The sequence below is a fragment of the Muntiacus reevesi genome, chromosome 18, assembly GCF_963930625.1.
Source record: "Muntiacus reevesi chromosome 18, mMunRee1.1, whole genome shotgun sequence".
NCBI classification, from domain to species: Eukaryota; Metazoa; Chordata; class Mammalia; order Artiodactyla; family Cervidae; genus Muntiacus; species Muntiacus reevesi.
The window spans coordinates 22205738-22232760 of NC_089266.1; the positions used below are offsets into that span (position 1 = coordinate 22205738).

The following is a 27023-nucleotide window of genomic DNA, read 5'->3' on the forward strand; positions in this document are numbered from 1 at the left end:
GAGAGTCGGACACGACTGAACATTGAACTAAAGTGATGGCTAAAAACAATTTATTCTGAATATAGAAGAATAGTTCCAACATTTGAAAATCAATTTATCTATCACAACAACAGACTAAAGATGAAAATATCATATGATCGTATCAATCAAATAGAGGAATAGAGAATTTCCTTAACAAAGAACATATATTAAAAAAAAACTGTACCTAACATCACATGTAACACTGAGAAACTAGATGCTTTCTCTCTAAGATTAGAAACAAGACAAGGATGTGCCCACTCACTGTTACTATTCAATGTCATACTGGAAGTGCTAGCTATTACAGTAAGACTAGATCAGGAAATAATAGATATACAGATTGGAAGGAAGAAATAAAACTCTTTTGTTTGCAGATGACATGGTTGTCTAAGTAGAAAATCTCAAAGAATCTGCAAAAATGCCTCCTGGAATTAATAGCAATTAGAGAAAGATCACAGGATGTAAGGTTAATATACAAAAGTTAATTGCCTTCCTAAATACCAGCAATTAGACATTTGGAATTTGAAATTAAAAATGCAAGACCATAGAATTCCCTTGTGGTCCAGTGGTTAAGAATCCACCTGCGCAGGCAGGGGACAGGGGTTCAATCCCTGGTCCAAGAAGATCCCACAAGCCACAGAGCAACTACACCTGTGTGCCCGGAGCCTGTGCTTTGCAACAAGAGAAGCCACTGCAATGAGAAGCCCAAGCATCACAACTGGCGAGCAGCCCCCACTCGCTGCAACTAGAGAAAACCTGTGTGAAGCAAAGAAGATCCAGCACAGCCAAATAATAAAAAAAATTTTTTTAAGTTTATATAAAAAGGCAAAAGACCCAGGATAACTAACACCATACTGAAAAAGAACTAAGTCAGGGGACTGATACCAACCAAATGTAAGCCTTACTATACAGTAATCAAGGTAGTACCATACTGAGGAAAGATTACATGAATTAATAAATAGGGAACCAAAAAAAAAAAAATAGGGAACCCAGACATAGACCCACACAAATGTAGTCAACTGACCTTTGGCAAAGGAGCAAAGGCAATTCAATGGTGGAAGGACAGTCTTTTCAACAAATGGTGCTGGAACCATCCATAGGCAAAAAAAAAAATAAAAAGAATCTAAACATACAACTTACATTTTTCACAAAAACTAATTCATCTTAGACTAAATGTAAATCATGAAACTAAATAACTTCTTGAATACAACAGGAGCAAACTACATGACTTTGGGCTTGGTGATGAGTTTGAAGACATAAAAAGCATGATCCATGGAAAAGTACTGGTAAACTATAATTTTATTTATTTATTTTTGGCTACACTGGGTCTTCCTTGTTGCCCAGGCTTTCTTCTAGTTGTGGTAAGTGGGGGCTGCTCTCCAGTTGCAGTGTGTAGGCTTCTCATTGCAGTGGCTTCTCCTGTTGCTGAACGTGGGCTCCAGGGCGCACAGGCTTCTGTAGGTGCAACTCGAGGGCTCAGCAGTTCCAGGTCCCTGGGCTCTGGAGCACAGGCTCAACAGTTGGGGTGCATGCGCTTAGTTGCTCCACAGCATGGAGGATCTTCCCAGACTAGGGGCTGAACCAGTGTCTCCTGCATTGGCAGGGGGATTCTTTACCAGTGAGCTACCAGGGAAGCCCAAAATTGGTAAACTGGATTTTACTACAATTAAAAACTTCTGCTTAGCGAAAGACATTGTGAGAAGTAGAGACATACCACAAAATTGGAGAAAATGTTTGCAAAACACATATCTGATAAGAATCTGTACCTAAAATATACAAAGAACTTTTGGAACTCAACAATATGAATGAAAAATTCAATAAAAACAAGGAGAAAGATCTAAATGACAGATACACAGATGGCAAATAAACACATGAAATAATGCACAGACCAGAAGTCATTAGGGGATTTAAAATTAAAACAGTAACGAGCTATCACTATATACCTAATAGAATAGCCAAAATAAAAAAAAAAAACTTAAAATACCAAAAGCTGGTGAAGATGAGGAACAACAAGAAACACATCCATTGCGGTGGGAATGTAAAATGGTAAACCAATTTGGGACACAGGTTGGAAATTTCTTACAAAACTAGACATTATCTTACCACACAACCCAGAAATCATGCTCCTAGGATTTACGCCATTGATTTGAAAACTCATGTCCATACAAAAACCTGTACACAAATAGTTATAGCAATTTTACTCATGATCATCAAAAACTGGAAGCAATCAAGATGTCCTTTATACACCCATGATATGGAATATTAGTCAGCAATAAAAAATGATCTATCAAAGCCATACAGTGACATGGAGGAATCTTAAATGAATATTGGTAAGTGAAAGAAGCCAGTCTAGAAAGTCTACATACTGTATGGTTCCAAGTTTAATCCACTTTGGGAAAGGCAAAACTGTAGAGACAGTAACAAGATTAGTGGTTGTCAAGGGCTGTGGGGTAAGAGAGAGAGAACATTTTAAGGGTGGTGAAACTATTCTGTATGAACTGTAGGGGTGGACGCATGTCAATATGCACTCGTCAAAACCCACAGAACTACAACACGCAGAATGAACCTTAATATAAACTATTAACTGTAGTTAATAATAATGTATCAACATTGGTTCATTAATGATAACAAATGTATCACGCTAATGCAAGATGATACTAGTAGGGGAAACTCGGGGGGGTGAGGGTGTGGGCTGAAGTGGGTATATGGAACTCTGTGTAATAGCTGCTCAATTTTTCTGTAACCCTAAAACTATACTAAAAAATAAAGCATATTATTCTAAAATAAATAAACTAAAAGCAAAGAGACTAAAAGAAACAACTTTTTTGGTCTAATTATAAAGGTAATATATTATGATATATCATATGAGTGATATCAAACAAAATAATATATGGAAAGTATAAAATTTTATTATATTATACTTGCCTACTCTTCTTGACCTTAACATAGTTTTTAGGTACAAAGAAACAAGATTGTTTGTAAGCAACAAAACATATTTCATTAAAAATCATCCACTGAGATTAAATGCCTTCTTAGAAATACCATGTTGACTATCTTTTTATGGTTTTTAAAATGTATGTTTTCCAATGTTTTGGTCTTACTGATCTTCCTTAATGAAAATATCTATGACACTTTGGGATGTGAACAAATCATCTTATGTCCTCCACCTCCACAAGCAAGTAATGATGCTTTCACCCCTAGTCTTCATGTTGAAATTTACTGGCATGATTTAGCTCCGTAGATTTGGACGGAAATGCAGGTCTGACATGTAACATCAACATCAGGACTAAAAGTCCCAGGACTACAAACCACTGCAGAGGAAAATACAATGGAGTAGATTATTATAATTTCAGTTAAAGGTATTTTATACCAATAATACAAATTGCCATCAATGTCACACCACTGACATTCTATATCTATGTTCTACTACCAGTAATGTTCAACCAATTAAACTGTGGAAGATTATTTATGAGTTGTTTTTTTTCTTGGCTCCGTTGAGTAGGTTGCAGGATCTTAGTTCCCCAGCCACGGATTAAACCTGGAGCCATGGCAGTGAAAGTGGAGTCCTAACCACTGGACTGCCAGGGAACTCCCCATTTATGAGTTTGAAATATTGTTATCTGAAGATCTTAGATAGCACTGTAAAAGAAAGTTAGAATCTTAGCTACTTTTCCCTTTAATAGCATCTTCCAGTAACTTCTGCATTGCTCCATTTATGAGTTCCTATTTCTTGTTTTCTAGTTCCTATTTCTAATTTCTAGGCAGGACCATTTTGTTTCCTTTCATAGTATAGTATCTCAAGTCAGAACACTATAGAGATATTTTGTAATACAAAAGATTATACTAGGCAGAATTAATATACATGAAGATAACTATGTTTAGAAATTTGAGCTTCGAATTTTTACTTCCCTTTAACTAAATACATTTTTTTGGTTAAGAAAATCACTATAAATATTCAATTCAATTATGCTAAGAGAATTCTGACTAGATAACCTAAATAACTAGATACGTGTATTTTATAATTACCACAACAGGTAGCGCAATTGCTGTGTAGACCTTCATTTTTTCCAAAGCCTGGACGACAGCTATCCATACGTACTATTTGAAAACTGTGATCCACAAAATGCATGGCTGGTAGAGTTTTATTTAGATCATGGTTGAAAATATATGCTTGGCTCCGGAAAAATTCTTCTATTCGATTTCTTGCCTAAGATTTTAAAACACCAGAGAGAAGTATAATTACTAAACTGTGAACCAAATTTCTTCTCCTATATCAGAGGCAATGAAATGTAACACAAGCATGGCCCTGCTTTATACAACAGATGAATTCCTGAAAAGTTGCATGTTAATACCAAAATTAGTTTAGCCTGAACTTATCAATTATTGTCAATTTTTATGTACAACAGTTAAGAATTAAAATGAGGTTAAAAAGCACTTGTTTTGAATTATTTGCAACATGTCTATTCCATATGTAGATAACTGGGAGTTGATTGTTTCTAACTCTAAGGAGCCAAGCAAGATGGAAACCAAAACTTTAATTAGCATTACAGACTAATGGTGTAAATTTTATTTTTTGAGCACAGGGCTTAAATAGTAACTAATAATAACCCATAAACCATGCACAATGTTAAGGGTATGGGCTTAGGGACTAGAGAAGGAGAATGAAGGTATTTTTTTAAATGATGCCCTGAGCCTCAAATAAGGCAGAGGAGAGAGCAACTATTATGATCAGTAAAGACACAGTTCTGGAAAAATCAATGTTTTAACCTAGAATGACATGATTATAAGGCTGTTCATTATTTATTAATTTTTATAAGGCTGTTTTCATTTTTTAAAATGAATTAATTTATTTTTGGCTGTGCCGGGTTCTCATTGCTGGGCAGTCTTTTCTCCAGCTGCAGAGAGTGGAGGCTACTCTCTAGTTGCAGGGCATGGGTTTCTCATTGTGGTGGCTTGTCTTGTTGCAGTGCTTGGGCTCGAGGGCGCACGGGCTCCAGTAGTTGCAGCAAGTCAGCTAAGTAGTTGCGGCTCCTAAGCTCTAGAGCACAGGCTCAGTAATTGTGGTGCGGAGGCCTAGTTGCTCCACAGCATGTGGGGGTCTTCCTGGATCAAAGATCAAACCTGTGTCTCCACTATTGGCAGGTGAATTCTTTACCAGTGAGACACCAAGGGAGCCCTATAAGGCTGTTTTTCAAGCTGCTGCTTGGTTACATTTGGAGAACAAAGACCAGTGATCCGCCCTTCTTCTATCACAGGTAAAATACATAGTATTAACCCGGGGAGTTATATGATATTCCAAACATACTATTCCAAGACAAAACATTTTAAAATAGCTCAGACTTTCACAATCTCAGTTTATAAAACTGAAACCAATATCAGTAATATTTCATGCTTAAGTTTTAAACAGCTTTGTTTACTATTCAAATACATTCCCCCTACACTGAAATTCTCACCTGGAGGATATTATGATTAGTGGTATCTTCACAGTCAATAGACTCATTGCATGTACCTTTCCACCCTGGTGCAAAAGGATTAACTGGAGGGGGGGAAAAATGACATCTTCACAAAACGATTCCAAAAAGTTCCAAACATTCCAATAAAGTTCCAAATGCTGAATTCAGTATACATGTGTGCATGTGTTTAATTTATGTAATCCTAGAAAGGTGCGCAATTTGAATAATTTATACATTATGATTTCACTCCATCTGGGGGCTAATGGAGGTAACTACAAGGCTTTAAAATGAATAGAAATAAATTTGGTTTGGTTTCCCCCTTTTGTTAAGTTCTCAAAAGTACAATTTAAAATTCTATAGGAAGTTATAACTTAAATACTAGCTGCATAGTTAAAGGCCATATTTATAAAATGCTATTGACTTCTCAAAAATAGGCAAGGCAAATAGTTAATGTGTCAATTTTTAAAACCACAGTCAGGCTAAGAACAACATATTTTAGTCCCTAACAAGCATTTAAAGCCTACTACTTATTTCTCATATTAATATGGCAATTAATTCTGTAATAAGATTAAACTCATAAATTTAAAGAATATTAACATTTTTTACCTTGAAAGGCTATAAATAGCTCATGAATGAGGCCATGTTTTGGAACTTTAACAAAATGGCATTTATATGATGGTTCTATTATATGGCATGACAAATCAAAGATTAAATTATCCAAGATTTTCTTCAGGACTCGAAAAAGCAGATCATTATATTTTCCTACACAAGATTTTGTGGTGAAACGTACAGCCATCTGATATGAATAGTCAGGTTCCCGATAGGCTTTAAAAAAAAAGATGAGAATAAAACAATTGTGCCTAGCATCAATTTCCAAATACCATGTAATATTAAATACCATCAATTTTTGCAAACCACCACAGAAACTTAATTTATCTAATAAAACGTTTTAAGAGCTTCTCAGGTGGCACAGTGCAGGAGTGGCCAATGTGAGAGACACAAGAAGATGCAGGTCCGATCCCTGGGTAAGGAAGATTCCCCTGGAGAGGGAAATGGCAACCCACTCCAGTATTCTTGCCTAGAGAATCCCATGGACAGAGGAGCCTGGTGGGCTACAGTCAATGGGATGTCCAAGGGTCAGACATGACTGAGCAACTGAGCACAAAATGTTTTAACAATTTGTCCTCATGAAAAGATGTAAAACTAATGACTTTAATGAAAAAGGTTATTTTGTCTGATACATTATTTACTCAGTACAAGAGAAGATATAGCTTCTGTGGGTGCCCTATATAGGTAATTAAAAGTATCAAGAAAAAAATAAGATTCTGGTGGGGAGAGTTTTAGTTTATAGAAGTATCACTGGTGTTAGCACAGTACAGTGAAAAGGATCACTAATTTGCTTTTATGGAATTAAACATCAATTTTTAAATTACCTAGCAAAACTGTGATAATGCAGATTGTGCCTGCATATCTATACAGTGAGAAGTGGGAGGCTGAAAGAGGATTATTTAGGACACACTATTTTGATGTCAATTTGAGGTTCCTTGGTCACATTTCAATTCAGTTCAGTCGCTCAGTTGTGTCCGACTCTTTGCGACCCCATGAACTGCAGCACACCAGGCCTCCCTGTCCATCACCAACTCCCAGAGTTCACCCAAACCCATGTCCATTGAGTCGGTGATGCCTTCTAACCATCTAATCCTCTGTCGTCCCCTTCTCCTCCTGCCCTCAATCTTTCCCAGCATCAGGGTCTTTTCAAATGAGTCAGTTTTTCACATCAGGTGGCCAAAGTATTGGAGTTTCAGCTTCAACATCAGTCCTTCCAATCAGGAGATCAGGACCCAGGACTGATCTCCTTTAGGATGGACTGGTTGGATCTCCTTGCAGTCCAAGGGACTCTCAAGAGTCTTCTCCAACACCACAGTTCAAAAGCATCAATTCTTCCATGCTCAGCTTTCTTTATAGTCCAACTCTCACATCCATACATGACCACTGGAAAAACCATAGCCTTGACTAGATGGACCTTTGTTGACAAAGTAATGTCTCTACTTTTTAATATGCTGCTTAGGTTGGTCATAATTTCCTTCCAAGGAGTAAGCGTCTTTTAATCTCATGGCTGCAGTCACCATCTGCAGTGATTTTGGAGCCCAAAAAATAAAGTCAGCCACTGTTTCCACTGTTTCCCCATCTATTAGCCATGAAGTGATGGGACTGGATGCCATGATCTTAGTTTTCAGAATGCTGAGTTTTAAGCCAACTTTTTCACTCTCCTCTTTCATCAAGAGGCTCTTTAGTTCTTCTTCACTTTCTGCCATAAGGGTGGTGTCATCTGCATATCTGAAGTCTTTGATATTTCTCCTGGCAATCTTGATTCCAGCTTGTGCTTCCTCCAGCCCAGCGTTTCTCATGATGTACTCTGCATATAAGTTAAATAAGCAGGGTGACAATATACAACCTTGACATACTCCTTTTCCTATTTGGAACCAGCCACATTTAAAATACTCTACAAGCCATACCGATTATATATAACAGATTCATTTACACTAAATGAAGAAATCATATACTTAATTCTGATCCAAACTAAATGTATAAGTGAAAATGTGCCTATATTCTTACCAAAGATCATAAAGTCATATCTCTGCTTTACTACCTTTTCTTCTTGGGTTTCTGCTTTGATAGTCTTATAAGAAAAACTGCATGTATAAAGTCCAGACAAAGGCTCCAAAAAGTCTTTCACTGTCAGCTTTCCTGTATTAGTTATATTTATTCTATTACTTCCTAAACAGAAAGAGTAAATGAGTTGGTTATTTAACATGTAACAATTCAAACACTATTTGGTAAACTTGGGGTTACAAATACATACAAAAATTTATAAATTAATAGACAATTTTAACTTCAAGAATTCAACAAAGTATTAATTCTGCTGTATTAGTCAATGGAAAACCACATGATAAGTATACTTTTGAAATATATTTTGGTTTTCTTTAATTCAATTCTGGCATCTAATTTCAATTGATTTATACCAGTAATTCAGTAAATGAGATTATAGTACCTTATAGTACAATGCAATTTCTTCACATAAGACAGAAATTAATAATCCTTACATTCTAAGACACCCTTCTAACGTCATGAAAAATTACAAATTAGTTACCTCATTTCCTATCACAGATAATGCAAAGATAAATTTTAGGTTTTATAAAAACTTCTGAACTAATAAGGCTTTGGGAGGAAAGGTACAAAAATTATTGCTTCAGTTTTTTGCATAAGAAGAAAATAAGGTACAGACTAAGTTATGATTGTCTAAATACTGAGTAAGTGAAACTGCAGTTTAAATTACAACTTTTTCATTCTCATAAATAATAGTGCTTTTCTAAAAAAAAGTTTGCATCATTAAAAAAATAAGATATTAAAATCAAATAACTTACCTGTTAATGGCTTTTCATTAGGCCCAACCCATAAGTAGGTGGGGTCCACCGTTTCTTTTTCAGCGCGTTTAAAGTCCATACAGACAAGGACTGGGCTGTTGTGATGTAATTTTACATATACTTTCACTATGACAAAATAAAACAGTACATTATATACCAAAATTTAACACACTTCTTACCATTGTGTCCCAAAGTTACTTTGATTAGTTCTCTTTGTATTTCACGGTTTTAAAAATCAGCATATCATTATAACATTTGGAAAATTAAAGTCCTTTTTACTTCTCATAGACTTTTAAAACTCTAGACTACCCAAGAGTCATTATTTTTTTTCTGTAATAGTATAGTGTTTATAATAATGTACATAATACATTTAGTGTACAGATTCAGAAGTAGAATCAAAAAAAAAATTGAAGCGTTGGTAGAATCAATTTAAAGATCAGAAAAGGATCTGTTTGCTTGCAAAACTATTTTAAAGATGATCATTATCATCCCCAAGGCAAATGTGATATTTAGCTGCAAGTGTCCTCTGTTAGGAACAATAATTCAGTCTATGTGGGACACATAAGGAAGATTTTCTGCAATTCCTAGTCTATTTCGGATTTGATGGAAGCAGCAACAATGTGCTTGGAACAATTCTGTCCCACAAGATACTAATTTTAAAGCCTGCTGAACACCAGGCTCTGAACCTATAAAGAAGATACTGTATCACAGTTCGGCGGTGGCAGGCAGGGGGAGGGGCTCCAAAAACGGAGCGATTCCAAATCTAACCAATGCTACGAACCGGCCCAAAGTCATCTAAAGTTAACTGTGTGACTAATCTTCCTTGGGGAGTGTGTGAAAGTTTTATCACAGGGACAAATGACATTTGAGCTGAGCCGGAAATGATGTGTAGGGGTTCTAGTTAATGAAGGGGTAAGGACATTCCAAACAGAGGGACTTCCAGCCCCGGAAATCACTCCTCTGAGCTGGCCTCGCAGGTTGCAAAGCAGCCGGGACATTCTGAAGAGAGTTGGTATCAGAAAAAGACCTATAAATTGAATCTTAGCTCCTCACGAGCCGTGCTTCTTTAGGCAAGATTCTTCTTTACGCAACTGAGGCGCAGTGGCGTCGCTCTAAGGATGAAACGATGCAACAACCTCCAGGAAGTGCAGAGCACACAGTTGACGTTCTATAAACTTTTGCTCCATTTCCTTGTTCGGGAAAAACCTCGGCAGAGACAACGGGGCCCCCGGCTCTTCGGATGGACTCTGCGGGTGAAGAGATCCTCATTACCTGGGTGTCCCGGCTTGCCATAAATGAAGCCTTTCTCAGTGCGTTCGGAATTACGCTGCCATCCAACTGCGGAGGGAAAAAAACCCACTGACCAAGTGGAAGAGGAGCCGAGCTCAGACTGGGGCGGGGCGGGGCAAAGCGGGGAGGCTGGACCGGGAAGCTGCGGGAAAGCCTGGGGACCGGGCGGGAGGAGCCCCACCTCCTGTGAGGTACCAGAGCACCGCGGAGAGTAGGACCCACGCTCGCATCACGACTCAGGGGCTAGCGTCGCGGGAGGGTTAGGCGTCGAGGGGCGGGCTCCTTCCTACCTCAGCCCCAGCGCCACGCCTCCCCATCTCTCCACCGAGCGGAGCAAACCGCCAGGGTCCGCTCCCCTACCGTGCGTAGCTACAAAGGGAGCGGACGCGCAGGAGAGCGCGAGCGTGCTCCGCGGCCTGTCGCGCGTGGGTGGGGCTGGGGGCGGGGCGTGTGCAGAGGGCCGGGCCCTGACAGGTGCACTGGAGGCGAGCGCCCCGCCCCTCGCGCGCACGCGGTCGCCGTCATGTGGATGCTTCCGGTGCTTCGCGCCTCGAGTCTGGCGCCATTTTCTCTCGCACTTGTCCGCTTACTTCTCTGGGCAGTCGGTGAGAGAAGAAAAGCCTTGGCGTTTTAGTCATTTCCTTAGTCTAGGAGCTGAAGAGATCGACAAGAGGAACACGGTGGGCACAATGGGATAGGGCGGATAGGGGATGAGGTTACATTAGGATCTGAGGAAGGAGAAGCTTGCACTTCACAGGAAGCAGAGAGCCCTGCGTGTGAATTCCCTATGCCTTTCTTATGAATTGTCTGGAACTGCACAATCTTTATCAAATTCTTAACTTCCAGTTTTCACCCAACTGTGTTCTAACCCACAGAATGAAGAACCTGAAGAACTAGTGTACCAACGAGGCGTCTCCAGGCCTTTGCACTCCAGAGGAACGTTTAACCTTCATTTTCAACTTCCAGTATCATACGATGTTGAGAGACTCCACTTGCAAATGTATCCAGGGTTGTGAAGTAAGCCTGCTTTAACAAAAACAAAAACACGGGCCCAGTTGAAAGGCAAGATCTCCAAATGCTTTTTTTGCAGGGTGGATGCTCAGTCAAGATCAGCGAGCTCCAAAAGAGACCAGGCTAGTGTCTTTCATGGTTGCTTCTTGGCTACTCATTTAGTGGCCTGGAAAGCCCTGTGTATTGTCTGTTTCTTAGCAGCGGGACACCCTCAGTCGTGGTTTTGAGTAGGCTGGTGGGTAGAGAGCCCAAGGTTCAGACAGGGTGCAGAATGATTATTTGGGGGTGAGATCAAGAGTTTTCGGTTTTATTTCCTTTGAGCCGAGTCAGTACTTGGACTATCTCATATGGTCCAGGAGCAGCCTTTGTCAGTGATTTCAGTTTTAGTCACTGTTAATTTTACCTACATAGCATAAGCCATGAAATGTGATTTAGTGAGTCAGATCCACCCTTGTCAGTTACCATGTCTAGATTCATGGTTTAGTCTCAACTGTTACCTTCTTAAAGTAATGATAATGAAGACAAATTTAGGCATTATCTCTGATTCCCTGGAAGTTTATCATTAAATCCACAGTGTTTTATTAGCTTCCCAGTTATAAATAATTGATCCTTGTAAACCCTTTGATCAACTTTGAATACTATAAGAAGAGACTTAACCAAATGAGTAGTGATTTGTTCAAGAATCCATCTACCCTTTTAAAACAAACTTAATTTTAGAATAGTTTTAGATTTACAAAAAAAATGTGAAGGTAGTACTGAGTTCTCGTGTATTTCCTATTTCCTGACAATTAACACCTTACATTTGTTATGATATCTTTCTCACAAGTAATGACCAATATTGATACCTTGTTAAATAAAGCCCCTACTTGATTCAGTTTTCCTTTGTTTTTACCTAATGGCCTTTTTCTGCTCCAGGATCCCAATCAGGATCCCTTGTTATATTTAGTCATTAAATCTCCTTAGCAGTGACAGTTTCTCAGACATTTCTTGGTTTTGATGATCTTGACAGTTAATGAGTTTTGAGATGACATTGACTTGATCTGAATTGGTCAGGCCCTTTGCAGAATGCCTCTAGGTTAGACTGGAGCTTAACCAGTCTAAGTTAACCTTCTAGGTTAGGGTTTATGGATAGAAGGCTATGGAGGTGAAGTACCATATTCAAGTATATATCACGGGCACATACTGTCACATGCCTTATATCGTTGTTGTTAACTTGATCATCTACCTGAGGTAGTATTTGTCTGGTTTCTGTGATATAAATACCTTTTCATACTGTAATCTTTGGAAGGATGTTACTATGTGAATCCCATTCATTTAAAAAAAAAAACTTTTTTGGGGGGTGGGGTCCTTTGTGTGACTTGTGGGATCTCAGTTCCCTGACCAGGGAGTGAACCCAGGCCATGGCAGTGAAAGCCCAGAATCCTAATCACTAGGCCACTAGAAACATGCATAAGTGAATTGCACACTTAAGGAGTGGGGATTTATGCTCTACCTCCTTGAGGGTGAAATAGCTGCATGAATTATTTTACCCAGTTACTTTTGATCTATCCCGTTAAGTATCACGTTCTTGAGTCTGAGATACTCAATACTGAGCTAATTATTCGCAGAGTAGTAACACATTCCATTGATAAGTATAAAGAACATTGTAATGGAAGCTAAACACCTTCTAAAACTTATAATAACCAAATAACTATTCATCCTTACACCATCCCTGTGAAATTTTACAGTTCCTCTTCTGCTACTTTTGATGTGCTATTTTTGCCTTTAGAAACTAACAAACAACAAATTTCCCCTTTCGATACTAAAATTAGACCTAGTGTTTAGAGTATTTCTCCGAAATTGTTATTATCCTGTAGAACTCCAACCCATACAAGTTATAGAGATGCTGTCATGGTGCCATAATCGTAAAACAAAGTCATTACAAGTTATTAACTCATTTAAAAATTATATACCTATATCTATATCTATATCTATATCTCCTATACCAAGGCATATTTAAAATAAACTAAAATTCATAAAATTACAATATGTATTCTTTAACTTGATAAGAGCGGGTTTACTCTGGTATGGCCTTCTGATGCATGAACTCCCAACGTTAAGTCTCAAATATACTTGTATATACCAACAACATATGTCTCTCACAAAGGCAAAAATGGTCTTTTTGAGAATCATTTACATATTTAACATACTGGGTAACTTTAAGAGGACTCACCTGAACAATGTCCCTTCAACCTCAGTGTGAAGAAAAATTCTGTTTTTTAAAAATTATATGTTCACTTCCCCTTCCCTCTCCCTATAGTCAAATGTGTGCTTGATCTCTATAACGTGGGAAGGATGTTGGGAAAAGATGTTCACTCTGTGTACAACTAACATCTTTGAGTCAATTTTACTGTCTTAGTGTATCTTCCCCTTCCCACCCCAATCTCTTAGCACTTTACATTATATATGTATTTTTGTAAGCTGTCTCAGATCCTATTTGGAAGAAGGTAAGGTAGTAGAAAATAAACACCCATAAATACAGTGTGTAGTGTTTTGTGAGTGGTGGCAAATCAAGCAGTTTCCAAAAGGGAAAATAAAGTGAGAATATTGCTTCCAGTTGAAAAAGTTGAGTTGATTTAAGTGCCAACACTCTTTGGAACTGTCTTAGAACTTCCTGAAGACTTGGATCAGGAACTTTTATTACATGAAATGAAAAGTTGAGGAAGAAAAACATATTTAATGGAGTGCTCATTGATGGCATTCATGGCTATCATCCCTGAATCTAGACCAGAAGTTCCAGATTTTGCTCAAGACAAACCTCCTTTGAACTTAGACTTGCAAGAAAGCAATCCAGATCCTCCTTCCCGCCATGTGATATTACTGTCTTATCCACTATCCTTCTAAAATAGACATTTGGAGTCAATTTACTGTCTTGCCATTTCCTTCCTATTGGGGTTCTCGGCTTTGACATTCAAAAGGCGGCTGGAGGCGCGGTAGATACCTCGGCGGTGAGCGTCCTTTAAAGCCGCCGCCAGCCAGCGCCGCTGTAACCCCGCGCACCGTCCGGTCGCTGGCTCCTGCCCCTTTCAATCTGCGCCGACGCGGCGGCCGGATCCCGGGGACTCCCCGCGCTGGGAATCTCCCGCCAGCTGCGCGCTGCGTCCCGGCGACGGCAGGAGCACGTGGAGCGGCTGGTTATCCAGAGCGGCAGCTCCAGCCCAGCCCGGCGGCGAGATGGAAGGTGAGCCTCCAGCCTGCTTCTTTTCTAAGGGGTCTTTGAAATGCTCAACCGGTGCACGCAGCAGAGAGAGTTCCTTCTGAATCTCGGTTTTGCTTCTATTTATTTCTTTTGTCAAAAGTAAATAGGCATTTCAGAGGGCAAAGCGTGTCGGTTTTCATACATCTCTCATTTGCTACCTTACCCCCCACCCCCAACCTAACTTTGGACAGTGATAATTTCTCCGCACTTTTACCTTTTAGGGGTTGTCAGGGGTCAACTCTGATTCTGCAGGGGAGGAGTACTTATGGGGTGTCCCTGAAATGGCAGCAAACCTAAGGTGGAATAACTAATCCTTTTGCGTGATTTTTTCGTCCATGGCTTCAATGTCCATTGGAATTGGGCTAACCTGAGTGACTTCTTTAGGATGAAAGCTGACTTTTACCCCCTCAAGGGTAAATGCTGTCATATGGCAAGGTAAATTTTTAAGTAATGGCATTTGTGCTTCCCTTGGTACTCAGTCTTCTAATAACTTATTTTCTCAAAGCAAAAAATCAGGCTCACATGAAGAGTTCCATTTGAATTAATTTTGAAAGTCATTAAACTATCCTCACTTCCCCCCAAATTTTCAGTATTATTGGGATATATATACTTCCTTGGGATAACTAAAATTTCACAGTATTATTTCAAACTTTTCAACAGTCTTTTCAACAAGTGTTTCTAAAACCTTGAAAATGGCAGGTGCATCTCAAGTTGGAGGAGGTGGTGATAGAAAATCAGAATTTGTGAGAAATGTATTCATTCTATTAGTAAATGAGATACTGACACCTGATTGAAATGTTAATTTGATAAATAATTATCAATAGCCTGGATATTTTCTTCATAATGATTGAAGGCTCTCTTATTGCCAGTATACCTTGATCTTTGGCAGCTTTAGGTCTAGGGTCTATGAAGTTATTAAAACTTGATTAAATATGTCAGAAAACAAAATAAATTTTGTTTCATGTATAATTGAGCACAGTACTGTGGTTGTAAATCTTTAATTTACACATGAGTATGTTTATAATTTTAAACTGACTTGGCGCTTGTACGTGTTTTTTTTCCTCTAAGAAGAGCGCCAAATGATAAGTCAGTGCACAGTACATATTTACTATTCTGTAAAAAAAAAAAAATTTGAGGATCATTATTGAAAAATATTTCAAGTGTTTTCTCTTATGAAAAACTTTTTGCTTTAAATTTATAAAAATTATCAAGGTTTAAAAGTCAACCTAAAAATTTACACTTTGAATATTTGAAAAATGGTTTATGATGTGTAATTTTTATCATGTAAAGATTTCATTGGCCAAGAACAGGAAAAAATTAGGTTGTTGTACACTAGAAAAAATAATTTAAAAAACACTCAGTCTTTAATTATTTCAAATGAATTCCTGAGTTTATTTTTGTGAAGTGATAGATCAGTACTACAACACTATTTTTTCCTAGTCTTAATCATTTCTTTCTCAATAATAACATATGAATTAGTGTAAGACAGTGGAAACTGTGATGTTTCTCTATAAATGCTAATACTCCTGAATTCATTTATTTAATGTGAAATAAAGAAATTATTAACTAAGTAGCATAATTTAGGATATTAAAGCCCTAACAGTGACTTTTTGATAAGCTGAATAAAAAGGGAATGAAAACCTGTGTAGAATTTTATTTGGAATGTACAGGCTATAAATGGAAAGAGAATACAGAATTGAATCACTAGGTGAGTTAAGACGAATAGGTTACATTCATAATCCGTGGAGATGGATGTTATATGGTATGCTTAATGCAAAGATTTCACACTTAAATAAAAAACTAAGATTAACAGAAAGGTTAGTGATGTAAATTTGGCTATTCTAACATCACGTCCCTGAGGATCAGAGTATTTGGTGTAGTAAAATATCTGGTTTATTACAGCCACTCAAGATTGGCTAATCTGGCCCATGTGTTTGATATTTAAATAAAGTACTTTTATACCATTTTGGTATTTTGGTCCCAGTTTAGAATTTGACCTATAGTGTATACCTCTCATGTCTTGGCACTGCAAGCAAGTAGAGTACTTGATGAAGTGCTTTTATTTTCTGCCTATTTTGGGGGTCAAATTAATATGCTATGGTTTATTGTGAAATGTGAAACTATATGGTCAATATTTCTTCAACATATAAAATCTTTTTAAAAAGTTATTCATTTTTTCATTGATTACCAGACACTTATTGAGAATTTCTATGTGTGAAGATGTCAGATGAAATAAGCTTTTGAAATAGAAAGTTTGTCATATAAAGATGAAGAGTTAACGCATGTAATAAATCAAGAAATAAAATCGTTTTCTTTTCTCCCAGTTTGTGATCCTGAATATTTTCTACACAAAGATTCTTTATGTTACTGAATTTTGTTATTTGTGCTGTAATAATATCCCTTCTGTCTGATGGTTGAGAAATGGGTGGTTCACAAATATGAATTTTACAAGTATTGGCATATTTCTTATTTAATATAAAACTTTTGGGATTTCCATGGTGGTCTCGTGGCTAAGAATCCCCCTTCAAATGCAGGCAATGCAGGTTCGATCCCAGGTCTGGAAATGAAGATCCCACATACCATGAGAAAAGCCCATGTGCCACAACTGAGACCCAGTGCAGCTAAATAAATAAATATTTTAAAAAACCTTTTTTATGTCAACATTATTGGGTAGAAATCGTTCTAAGAATATTTGTTACACAGTATTTGTTGCACAGACCCCTTATAAGTGAGGTCCACAAGAGAAAACTTTATCTTAGGAACCCAGGCTCAGTATTGTGACCATCAGATAATGTATTGTTCTGTAGTGTATTCTCATGGGGTTTTGAACTGTGCAGAGCTGAATGCCCCTACACTAAATATTCCCAGGTTATTGTGTAATTTTTGTCTCCTTGATGTCAGCTTCCCACCACATGGCTTTTGTGGTAGCTATTTTTTTCATTTCTAGCTTCCTTTCTGTGTTCTGGATGGATGGTATTTACATAGATGCAGCCTCCAGATGGTGGTTTACTAGCCTTCCATTTTATGAACATGTGAAGGTTGAACTGATAAAATTTAAAGGAACAAAAGCCACAGAAAGGTCATGGGGTCCTGGTAGAACATAATTTTAGAAAATTTCTGGTTGTGTTTCCTACAATCTCATACGCTGTTTCACACTTCCATGTCTTTGCTGAAATTTTCATCCCATTCTTTACCTTGTTATGCCTACTCATCTTTTCATGCCTTGTCACCATGAAGGGCCTCCTTCTCATGACTCTCCCTGGTGCTTTCTGGTGGTCGTTCTATCCAGTCCCTCACCTTCATCCAGCTGGGCTAAGACCTTTCCTTACTATGCGTACTTCTCCCAATTATATTGAAACTATTTACCGATTTAAGTGTTTATTCCCCCACTGGTCTTTAAGCTTCTGAAGGCAGAAACTATGTCTTATTTTTGTATACTCAGTGCAAAGAACAGTTCCTGGTTCATAAAAGATCCTTAAAGTTTGTTGCACTCAAGTTTCAAAATGGTGCCAAAAAGGGACTTCCCTGGTGGTGGTCCAGTGGTTAAGACTTTGCCTTCCAGTGCAGGGGTGCAGGTTTGATTCCTGGTCAGGGAGCTAAGATCCCATATGCCTCACAGTCAAAAAACCAAAACATGAAACAGAAGCATTATTGTAACAAATCTAAAAAAGAATTTAAGAAAATGGTCCACATAAAGAAACTTTGAAAAAATGGTGCCGAAAACTCATTTTCATTAACTTTATTATGATGCCTTTTATTAATTACTCTTTGTGAGTAAGGGATTGGTGCTAGCAAATTCCTTGTTAGAACTCAGAAAAATTTTAAAGTATTTAAAGCGGTATAACAGAAAGGAAAACTTAGAAAACAGAAATGTTATTGGTTTTTTGACTAGCATATTACTTAATACTAAACCTTACCTTTTAACTTTACATGAGCAGATTTCAGGATCACTATTAGTCCATTAAAATATAGATCAAATATGAGGGGAAATTTACTTTCTCAGTCAGTAAGATACATGGATGGTACCATAAAATTATCATACATTTTCCTGGTGATACCTTAATATGTTGTTATAAGTTTGTCATCAGTGTATACAGTTACACTTATGACTAAAAGACTATCAGTAGGTCTTTTATCAGATAACCAGTATGAATTGGCTCCTAAGTCAAGCTGTAGTTCTAGACAATGTGTGAGAAAGGAGTGATTAACACAGAAGCTGCCTGTAGTAAGTACCCAATAAATGCTTTTTGAATGTGTTAAACATTCATTGATTATTGTGGAAAAATATTCTAAGCATCACAAGAACATCGAGTAGGCTGCTGTTAAGCCTTTTGAAAATACAACTCTCCCATTAACTGGCACATTCATAATAATTAGAAATCATAAGGATGACCCTAAGGCCTTCTGAATCACTTTTTAAAAAAAAGAGGAAATAATGAAACAATGATTATATTTCTATTATAGGGGGATTATTTGAAAAGTGGCATATATATATAACTGTTAATTATTATTGCTGTAAAATCTGTCAAAATAATCCCTAATGATCCTGAATGAGATAATTTTTTCAGCCTTAATTGAAATCTGCTTTTGCATCCAGAATTAAAGTTCTTAGAGTACAAAGTGATGTAGAATAAATCAATATAATTTGGAGTCGATACTGTATTATATTGGACTTGTAGCCCATCTAGAAGACAGAAAAAACTAAATGTTTAATAATAGATATGAAACAGAATAAAAGCATTTATGAAGCAGTGCTTTTTATGCATCAAAAATTCAAAAGCAGCTTACCTCCTGACTTATTATATCAATGGAATTGGCAACATATCACAAATTGTATTTATTAGCAACTGTTCTTAGAGATAACATTTTTGGTACATCAGGTTATTTGTGGATTTATAAAGGAAACTTTTTTAAATAAGAGAAATGGAAAACATTTCAATAGTATCACTGATGAAGCAGTGCAAAACTGTTTTTTACTCTTAACTCTTAAAGGTTATTTAACTAGATTTCTTGCATATTTTGGTCATTAGTACACCTGTTGCCCCGTCTAAACTGTCAGATTCCAAAGTGTAGGGATCTTTTTTATCACCAGTGATAACTAGTACCCAGCCTAGTCCCTAGCACATAGTAGGACTGCAGTCATGTTTATTAAATAAATCAACTAATAAACTGCCTGTGTTTGGTCATTTGACTATTTATTTGTTCAACTTTTATGGTAAAGATAGTAAAGAAAATAGTGACATGAAAGCTTGTTAATTTTGCTGGTTAATTTGTCAGAGTTGCTATTAAAGGTTTGACAGAAGAGCTTCAAATGTTGGCTGAATTCAACAGGATGAATACTATTATTTTTTTCTAATCCAATACTGGCTTAACTTTGGGCAAAATAATGTAGTGAAATCTAATCCTTGGCTTTGCTACATTTTTTGCAGTGTTGCAGAAAGCCACAATAAACTAATTCTTCACAACAAATGTTTTGCTTTTTAAAGTTGAGAATACCATATTTTACTTCATTTGATTTCTCTAACACACCACGATCAGTTTATTTGCAAAGTATTATCTCTTTGAGAGATTGTTAACATAGCAGAATATTTAGAACATCAGAACAATTTTATATGAGCAAATATGCACAGGAAAAAAATTCCAGTGCACAACCACAATCTTACTCGTGTCACATTTATAAATTTTTAATATTTTCAAAGAGCTGGTTAAAAGGTTTTATTTTGAGGTCAGAATATAAATTTTACAGGGATAATCTTCTATGCATTAATATTTGGTAAATGATACACATGAAAGTCAAATCAAGCCTCTGATATACATTTGTGCTATTGTCTACACTGTGCACAAGTGTATAACAAATGATCTTCAATTGCAGAGATAAAGGTGATGATGGCAGAAATGATTAGTTGTTAAATATTACAAAAATCGTTTTTTCAGAGTGGAGCTATTATATTTTGCATCAGCTATGATATAGCTCCACATTCATAAAAAAGTTGATTATTGAGAATGCTCATTTTTTTATCCACAGAATATTTTTTTTCCTCTGCATATGTGCTCATGTAAAGTTATTTAGGTAAGTATATCACTATAGGGACCACTGCTAGATCTTCTTAGCTATTGACCCTGTCCCTCTGCCACAGATCAGCACCTGGCAGTCTTTTAGGAAGCTGTTCCTTATTCTAGGTTGGAATCTCTTGCTTTTCTGAAACTTAGTAATATTTTATGTCATCTAATGACTGCTAGAACCTAACTATATTTTATGCATAAAGTATTCTTGCATGGTTTTAATGCAATCTAAATTGTTTAAGAATGAAACTACCGTCTACTGGGTTGGCCAAAAAGTTTGTTTGGGTTCCTTTTGACCAATCCAATAAATTAAAGGAAGATAATTCTTTCTTTAGTTTGGAGCCAAGACTTTTGCCATTATTGATGCAAGCTATATCTTACATATTTTGTCTCTTGCATTCATGATGATTCTATAAACATATCTGACTACCTTCTTATTTTGTATTCTATAATAATTTACTAGTACTTTACATATTAAAACACAAATTATTTTATTAATTTATTCCACATTTATGTTACAGTTAGGTTTTTATTTTTAGAAAACTTCGATGTGTGGATAGGTTATATTTAATTTATGATGGTGTGTCTGTGTGAGTCGTTCAGTTGTGTCCGACTCTTTGTTATCCCATGGACTGTAGTCTGCCAGGCTACAGTGTCCATGGAATTCTCTTGGCAAGAATACTGGAGTGGGTTGTCATTCCCTTCTCCAGGGGATCTTCCCAACCCAGGGGTTGACCTGGGGTAAAGAGGTGTTATAAAATACTTTTTCTAAAAGAGGAGTCACTTGGTCTTGATAAGGTTGAGAACCTCTCTAAGTTTGTAATACTGCAAGAGACCAGCAAGTCTGAGTAAGATGATGTGGACAAAAACCACCTTGCATTCTACTAGAGGTAAAGCTAGGATCCAGCAAATGTTCAGTTTAATTCATAATTCATTTACAAAGATCCTTTAGACACCTGTTAATCTAAGTATGGTGTGTGGACCAGTAGCACTGGCAACAGCTGGGACATGTTACAGATGCAGAATCTCAGGCCAGACATGCTGAATCAAAATCTGCATTTTAATGAGATTCCTAGGGCATTCTTGTGCAGACTAAAATCTGATAAACATGGCCCACAGTTTGAAAAGTATTAGTGAAACATCACTTTCATAGCACATACTGGGTTAATAATAGATCATCTTTATATCTTTCAGTTCAGTTCAGTTCGGTTCAGTCACTCAGTTGTGTCGACTCTTTGCGACCCCATGAACCGCAGCACACCAGGCCTCCCTGTCTATCACCAACTCCCGGAGTCCACCGAAATCCATGTCCATTGAGTCGGTGATACCATCTAACCATCTCATCCTCTGTCATTCCCTTCTCCTGCCCTCAATCTTTCCCAACATCATGGTCTTATTCAAATGAGTCAGCTCTTTGCATTAGGTGGCCAAAGTATTGGAGTTTCAGCTTCAACATCAGTCCTTCCAATGAACACCCAGGACTGATCTCCTTTAGGATGGACTGGTTGGATCTCCTTGCAGTCCAAGGGACTCTCAAGAGTCTTCTCCAACACCACAGTTCAAAAGCATCAATTCTTCCATGCTCAGCTTTCTTTATAGTCCAACTCTCACATCCATACATGACCACTGGAAAAAACCATAGCCTTGACTAGACGGACCTTTGTTGGCAAAGTAATGTTTCTGCTTTTTAATATGCTATTTAGGTTGGTCATAATTTCCTTCCAAGGAGTAAGCGTCTTTTAATTTCATGACTGCAATCACCATCTGCAGTGATTTTGAAGCCCAAAAAATAAAGTCAACCACTGTTTCCCCATCTATTTGCCATGAAGTGATGGGACCAGATGTCATGATCTTAGTTTTCTGAATGTTGAGCTTTAAGCCAACTTTTTCACTCTCCTCTTCCACTTTATCAAGAGGCTCTTTAGTTCTTCTTCACTTTCTGCCATAAGGGTGGTGTCATCTGCATATCTGAAGTCTTTGATATTTCTCCTGGCAATCTTGATTCCAGCTTGTGCTTCCTCCAGCCCAGCGTTTCTCATGATGTTCTCTGCATATAAGTTAAATAAGCAGGGTGACAATATACAGCCTTGATGTACTCCTTTCCCGATTTGGAACCAGTCTGTTGTTCCATGTCCAGTTCTAACTGTTGCTTCTTGACCTGCATACAGGTTTCTCAAGAGGCAGATCAGGTGGTCTGGTATTCCCGTTGTTTTAGAATGTATTTTTATTGTTTATTTGCTGGTTTTAAAAGATAGCTGAGCAATGAAAGTTTTTATAACATTTGATTTTGACTTACCTTGTAATATAGCATTTATATTAATAGCAATGTAATTCAAAAGTCAGAAATCTTTATTCATTCATTCTTCATTCAAAAACTATTCACTGACTGTTATGTGTCTTGTATGCAAAATGTTGGCAATACAATGGTGAAGAAGACAACAGTGCTTTTGCCTGCTTGGAATTTACAGTCAGATGAAGAAGGTGGGCTCCCAAACAAATAAATCCCCAATGAAAAGATTTGAATTATTTGAAGTGTTATACAAGAAACTAAAAGGCTAAAAGGAAGAATAATGGTCAGGGCAGGGTTGGTGCACCCCTCCTCTGAATAAAAAGTCTGGCTAGAGATAGAAATTTGATCATCCTCAGCATGTAGATGATCTTTAGCGCCATGGGAAAGCGCCATGGGATTGGGGCCACCTATTGTGAGAAGAGGGCTCGGGATCAAGCCCTGAGAAGCATCCTATTTAGGTGGTCATGTAGAGGGGGAGGGGCTAACATAAGAGAAACAGCATGGCGAGACAAATAAAAAAACCAACAGAGTGTGGTGTAACGGAATTGAGAGAGAGTGAACAGCTATGTTCACTGTTGCTGGAAAATCAAGTAAAGTGGGGCCAAATAGTGTGGGCTGGTTTGGGGCAATGTAGAACTTGCTAGTGACCTTAACAGAAGTGGTTTTTGTGGAGTTGTGGGGATGGAAACCAGACTGAGATGGTTAAAGCAGGAACGGGACTAGAAGTAGAATCACTGGATACAGGTCATAGTCTCCAGAAGTTTAGCTGGGAAGTGAAGCAGAGAAATAAGTGGGACTATTGCTGGAGAGAAGCATAGATATGGATCAAGAGATTTTGTTTGCTTGTTTTTGTTTTCCAAAGATGAATGACACAAATTATCTGTAGCCTAAGCTTAGTGAAAAAAGAAAAAAAATCAAAGATCAAAACTAAAACAAATCTTGAAATCTCAATCCTCAGGAAAATTTGATTGGAGAATTAGCTATCACTGAAAATATCTTCATATTTAGGTGGTACATAACATGTAAATAAATTTCCTCACCATAAGAATTTTTACATGGTGCCCATTCAGAGGATGGTTGGTATAGATACAGTCCATAAAGACTATAGAAAAGTCATGAAAATCTCCCCAAATTCAAACATTTTTTAAAAGAGAGAAGATACTGCTATAATTGCATTTTTAAGGTTTGGGCTCTCTTTTGGCTGAACTGTGTGGCTTGTAGGATCTTAGTTTTCTGACCAGGGATTGAACCCAGAATCTCAACAGTGACAGTGCCAAATCCTAACCACTGGACATCCAGGAACTCCTTTGGTATTTTAGATATTTGAAAATGATTGTGTTCAATAGATTTATTTTTAATTAAGGAATAATTTATACAGTGAGGTATACGTTTCTTACATATACAGGTTGATTAATTTTTATCTATATGCATTCCTTCAAAGTCAAGATAGGAAACATTTTATACCAGAAACATAGCATTTAAATCAATTATACTTCAGTAAAATAAAATTTAGAAAAAGATACAGGACATTTGCATCACTCCAGAAGATTACCTCTGTGTCCATTTACAAAACCTCCCTTTACACCAAGTAAAAAGGGTTTCTCAGGTGGCACTAGTGGTAAAGAACCCTCCTGCCAATGCAGGAGACATAAGTGAGGTGGGTTTAATCTCTGGGTTAGAAAGATCCCCTGAAGGAGGGCGTGGCAACCCAGTTCAGTATTTTTGCCTGGAGATTCTCCATGGACAGAGGAGCCTGATGGGCTACAGTTTGTAGGATTGCAAAATGTCGGACATGACTGAAGTGACTGAGCATGCATGCCAAGTAAAGCACTGTTCAGACTTCTGTAACCACAGATCAGTTTTCTTGTTCTTGAATTTTGCATAAATCATACAGTAGGTACTTTTTGGGTATCTGGTTTCTTTTACTCAACATACCTTTGAGATTCATCCATATTGTTACATTTATTAATAGTTCATTCTTTTCTATTACTGAGTAGTATGAATATACAACTTGTTTATTCATTGTACTGTTGATGGACATTTGATTTGTTTCCATTGTTTATCTATATGGTGTATATTCTTGTACATGTCTTTTGGTGGACATATACATTCATTTCTCTTGGATATATATCTAGGACTAGCATTTCTAGGTCATAGTGTGGGTGTGTTCTTAGTTCTGGTGCATACTGCCAAACAGTTTCTGAAGTGGTTGGACTTGTTACCCTCTCACTGGTCATCCCCAGTTGTTCCACATCTTGTCAACACTTGCTGTTGTCAGTCTTTTAAATTTTAGCTATTCTGTTGGGTGTGTAGCGGTGTTTCATTGTGGTTTTAATTTGTATTTTCCTGATGAATAATGATGTTGAGTACCTTTTTGTATGTTTATTGGCTATTTGCATATTCTTTTTCTTGAAGTGCTAAAAGTCTTCTGTACATTTTAAAAAAATTGGATTGTTTATATTTTTCTTATTGATTTTGTAGGCATTTAAAATTTAGAAGCATGAACTTCATCAGATGTGTATTGCAAATATTTTCTCTGGGTCCGTAACTTGCTTATTTATTTTCTTCATCTATGGTAAACAGAATTCTTAATTTTAATGAAGACTAAATTATCATTTTTTTTTCCTTTTGGGATTAATGGAACCTTATGTCCTGCTTAAGAAGTCTTTGCCTATCCAAGGCCATGAAAATATTCTCCTATAGTTTTCTCTAGAAGCTTTCACATTTAAGTCTGTCACCCATCTTCAATTGATATTCTGTTTTTAACTTCAGTTATTTTATAACCAACTAGGCATTTTACAGTTACAAAATGAAAATCTTACTTGCAATATGTTGGATTCAATCATTTTAGCACAGACAATTTTTAAAAGTATCAATGACATGAAATGCTCATTCTTCCTTTTCTCTCTGCGTGTTTATTGGCACCTGATATCCATGGTAAAATATAAGTATATTTTTCTACAGCTTTAGAGTAACTGACCTTTCAAGGAAAATAACACTAGATATTGAATTTGCTGTTTAGGACCTGTGCCCTGCAGTCTATAATTTCTTCACATTTAATCTAGGGAAAATGGAATATTTTGTTTAAAAAAAGAGGGTAACGTGGGCTGTATTGATCTGATGTTCTTAGAGAAATATTCTTGATGTCTCTTAACCTTTACCTTGGTCCAGAGAGGAAGGAAAGGTAGGGTTTCATGACTGGAGAGACTATTCTCATTTTAAGGTATGCCACCCGCCTTTAATATCTTCTTTTCCTCTCACTTGAGGTATTTGAAATTAATTGGGTCTAAAATGTCTTCTAGTTCTGGCCTTCTTCCAATATTTATAATCTATATAGGAAAGCACCTTAAAACATTATTTAAATTCTTTGAAACAAAGGTTGAAACTCAAGAGAGGAATCCTGCTTCTCTTCATAATGTGCCACTGACATTGTTTGGACAATTACATGACTTAATATTTTTTGTCATTCTTTTGTCTTAAATTTTGTTTGTAAAATGGGAAGAATAATAAATGCCATTGCACCTGTTTATTTTCCAGAGATGCTGTGAGATAATATGAAGTCTCATTTGCACTCCTTGGCTTAGTGCTTGATGCCACATATTTGGAGGACCATAGGCAGACAAAACCAGGTTCAGAAGAAAGCTCTCACCGTGGCTAGGGAACTGAGTGGTAGCACTTGTATAATAATTTGTTCTGGATGTTCCCAGAAAGCTGAACTAGGACCTGAAATGGACAGTTCAGGAAATTTTGAGTTCCACTGTATTTAAGGAGGAACTTTTTAAACCATTAGAATTTTTCTGAAAAGGAAAAGTATAACTTCTGTATTCTTGGAAGTGTCTAAGCAGAGACTTCATAATCCAAATAGCTGGATATTGGAGAAAATTTAAATATCAAGTGGCAGGGAAAGAAGAGATAAGGTAGGTAAGGTATCTACTTCAATTCCAACGTTTCTAATTTCATTTTATAAGGATCATTTTGTAGTCCATGACTCAGTTTCCAAAGCTTTTTGTTAAAAAGTAAAAGTGGACATTTTAAAGTTAAGAAAGAGGTATGGGGATAGAGAAATCAGTTTATTGTTACGAAGGTAAAGGGAAATGCTGACACTGAAAGACAACTTTCTGGCTGCTGTCAGGCACCAGTGCTGAGGAGAGCTGGCAGACTCAGTGCGGGGCTCTTTCTGAGACTGACGTTTTGCTCTCCTCTAACTTCTACCTATGCTGGAAAGACAGACCAGC

General features: G+C 37.2%; 2 protein-coding genes across 4 annotated transcripts in view; one reads left to right on the plus strand and one right to left on the minus strand.

Moving 5' to 3' along the window:
• Positions 1–1391: 1391 nt before the first annotated feature.
• ZPBP2 (zona pellucida binding protein 2) lies at positions 1392–10705 on the minus strand. 3 transcript variants are annotated; one of them, XM_065909809.1, is made up of 8 exons: positions 10477–10705; positions 10169–10234; positions 8897–9022; positions 8088–8249; positions 6078–6296; positions 5472–5554; positions 4045–4225; positions 1392–3329 (listed from the first exon to the last, which is right to left on the minus strand). In XM_065909809.1, the coding sequence occupies exons 3-8, from the start codon at positions 8973–8975 to the stop codon at positions 3235–3237; spliced, it is 819 nt and encodes a 272-aa protein (XP_065765881.1). In that variant the 5' UTR covers positions 8976–9022; positions 10169–10234; positions 10477–10705; the 3' UTR covers positions 1392–3234. The 3 variants fall into 3 exon arrangements, with proteins under 3 accessions (XP_065765881.1, XP_065765879.1, XP_065765878.1); XM_065909807.1 differs by having other exon boundaries at positions 4118–4225; positions 10368–10705; XM_065909806.1 differs by having other exon boundaries at positions 10368–10705.
• Positions 10706–13362: 2657 nt separating this feature from the next.
• The window catches only part of IKZF3 (IKAROS family zinc finger 3), an 86842-nt gene continuing 73181 nt past the window's right edge, over positions 13363–27023 (plus strand). The window contains exon 1 of the mRNA XM_065909020.1: positions 13363–14417. Coding sequence (XP_065765092.1) covers positions 14411–14417 — 7 coding nt within the window. The 5' untranslated portion in view covers positions 13363–14410. The remainder of the gene's footprint in view (positions 14418–27023) is intronic.

Bases quoted from the DNA above. Each gene is read 5' to 3' on its own strand.
- ZPBP2 (XM_065909806.1), bottom strand. From the start codon at position 10,416: ATGCGAGCGTGGGTCCTACTCTCCGCGGTGCTCTGGTACCTCACAGGA. The intron at 10,235-10,367 runs GTGGGGCTCCTC...TTCCCTCCGCAG, and splicing joins GCTCTGGTACCTCACAGGAG to TTGGATGGCAGCGTAATTCC. The intron at 8,250-8,896 runs GTAAGTTATTTG...CTTTCTGTTTAG, and splicing joins TAATGAAAAGCCATTAACAG to GAAGTAATAGAATAAATATA.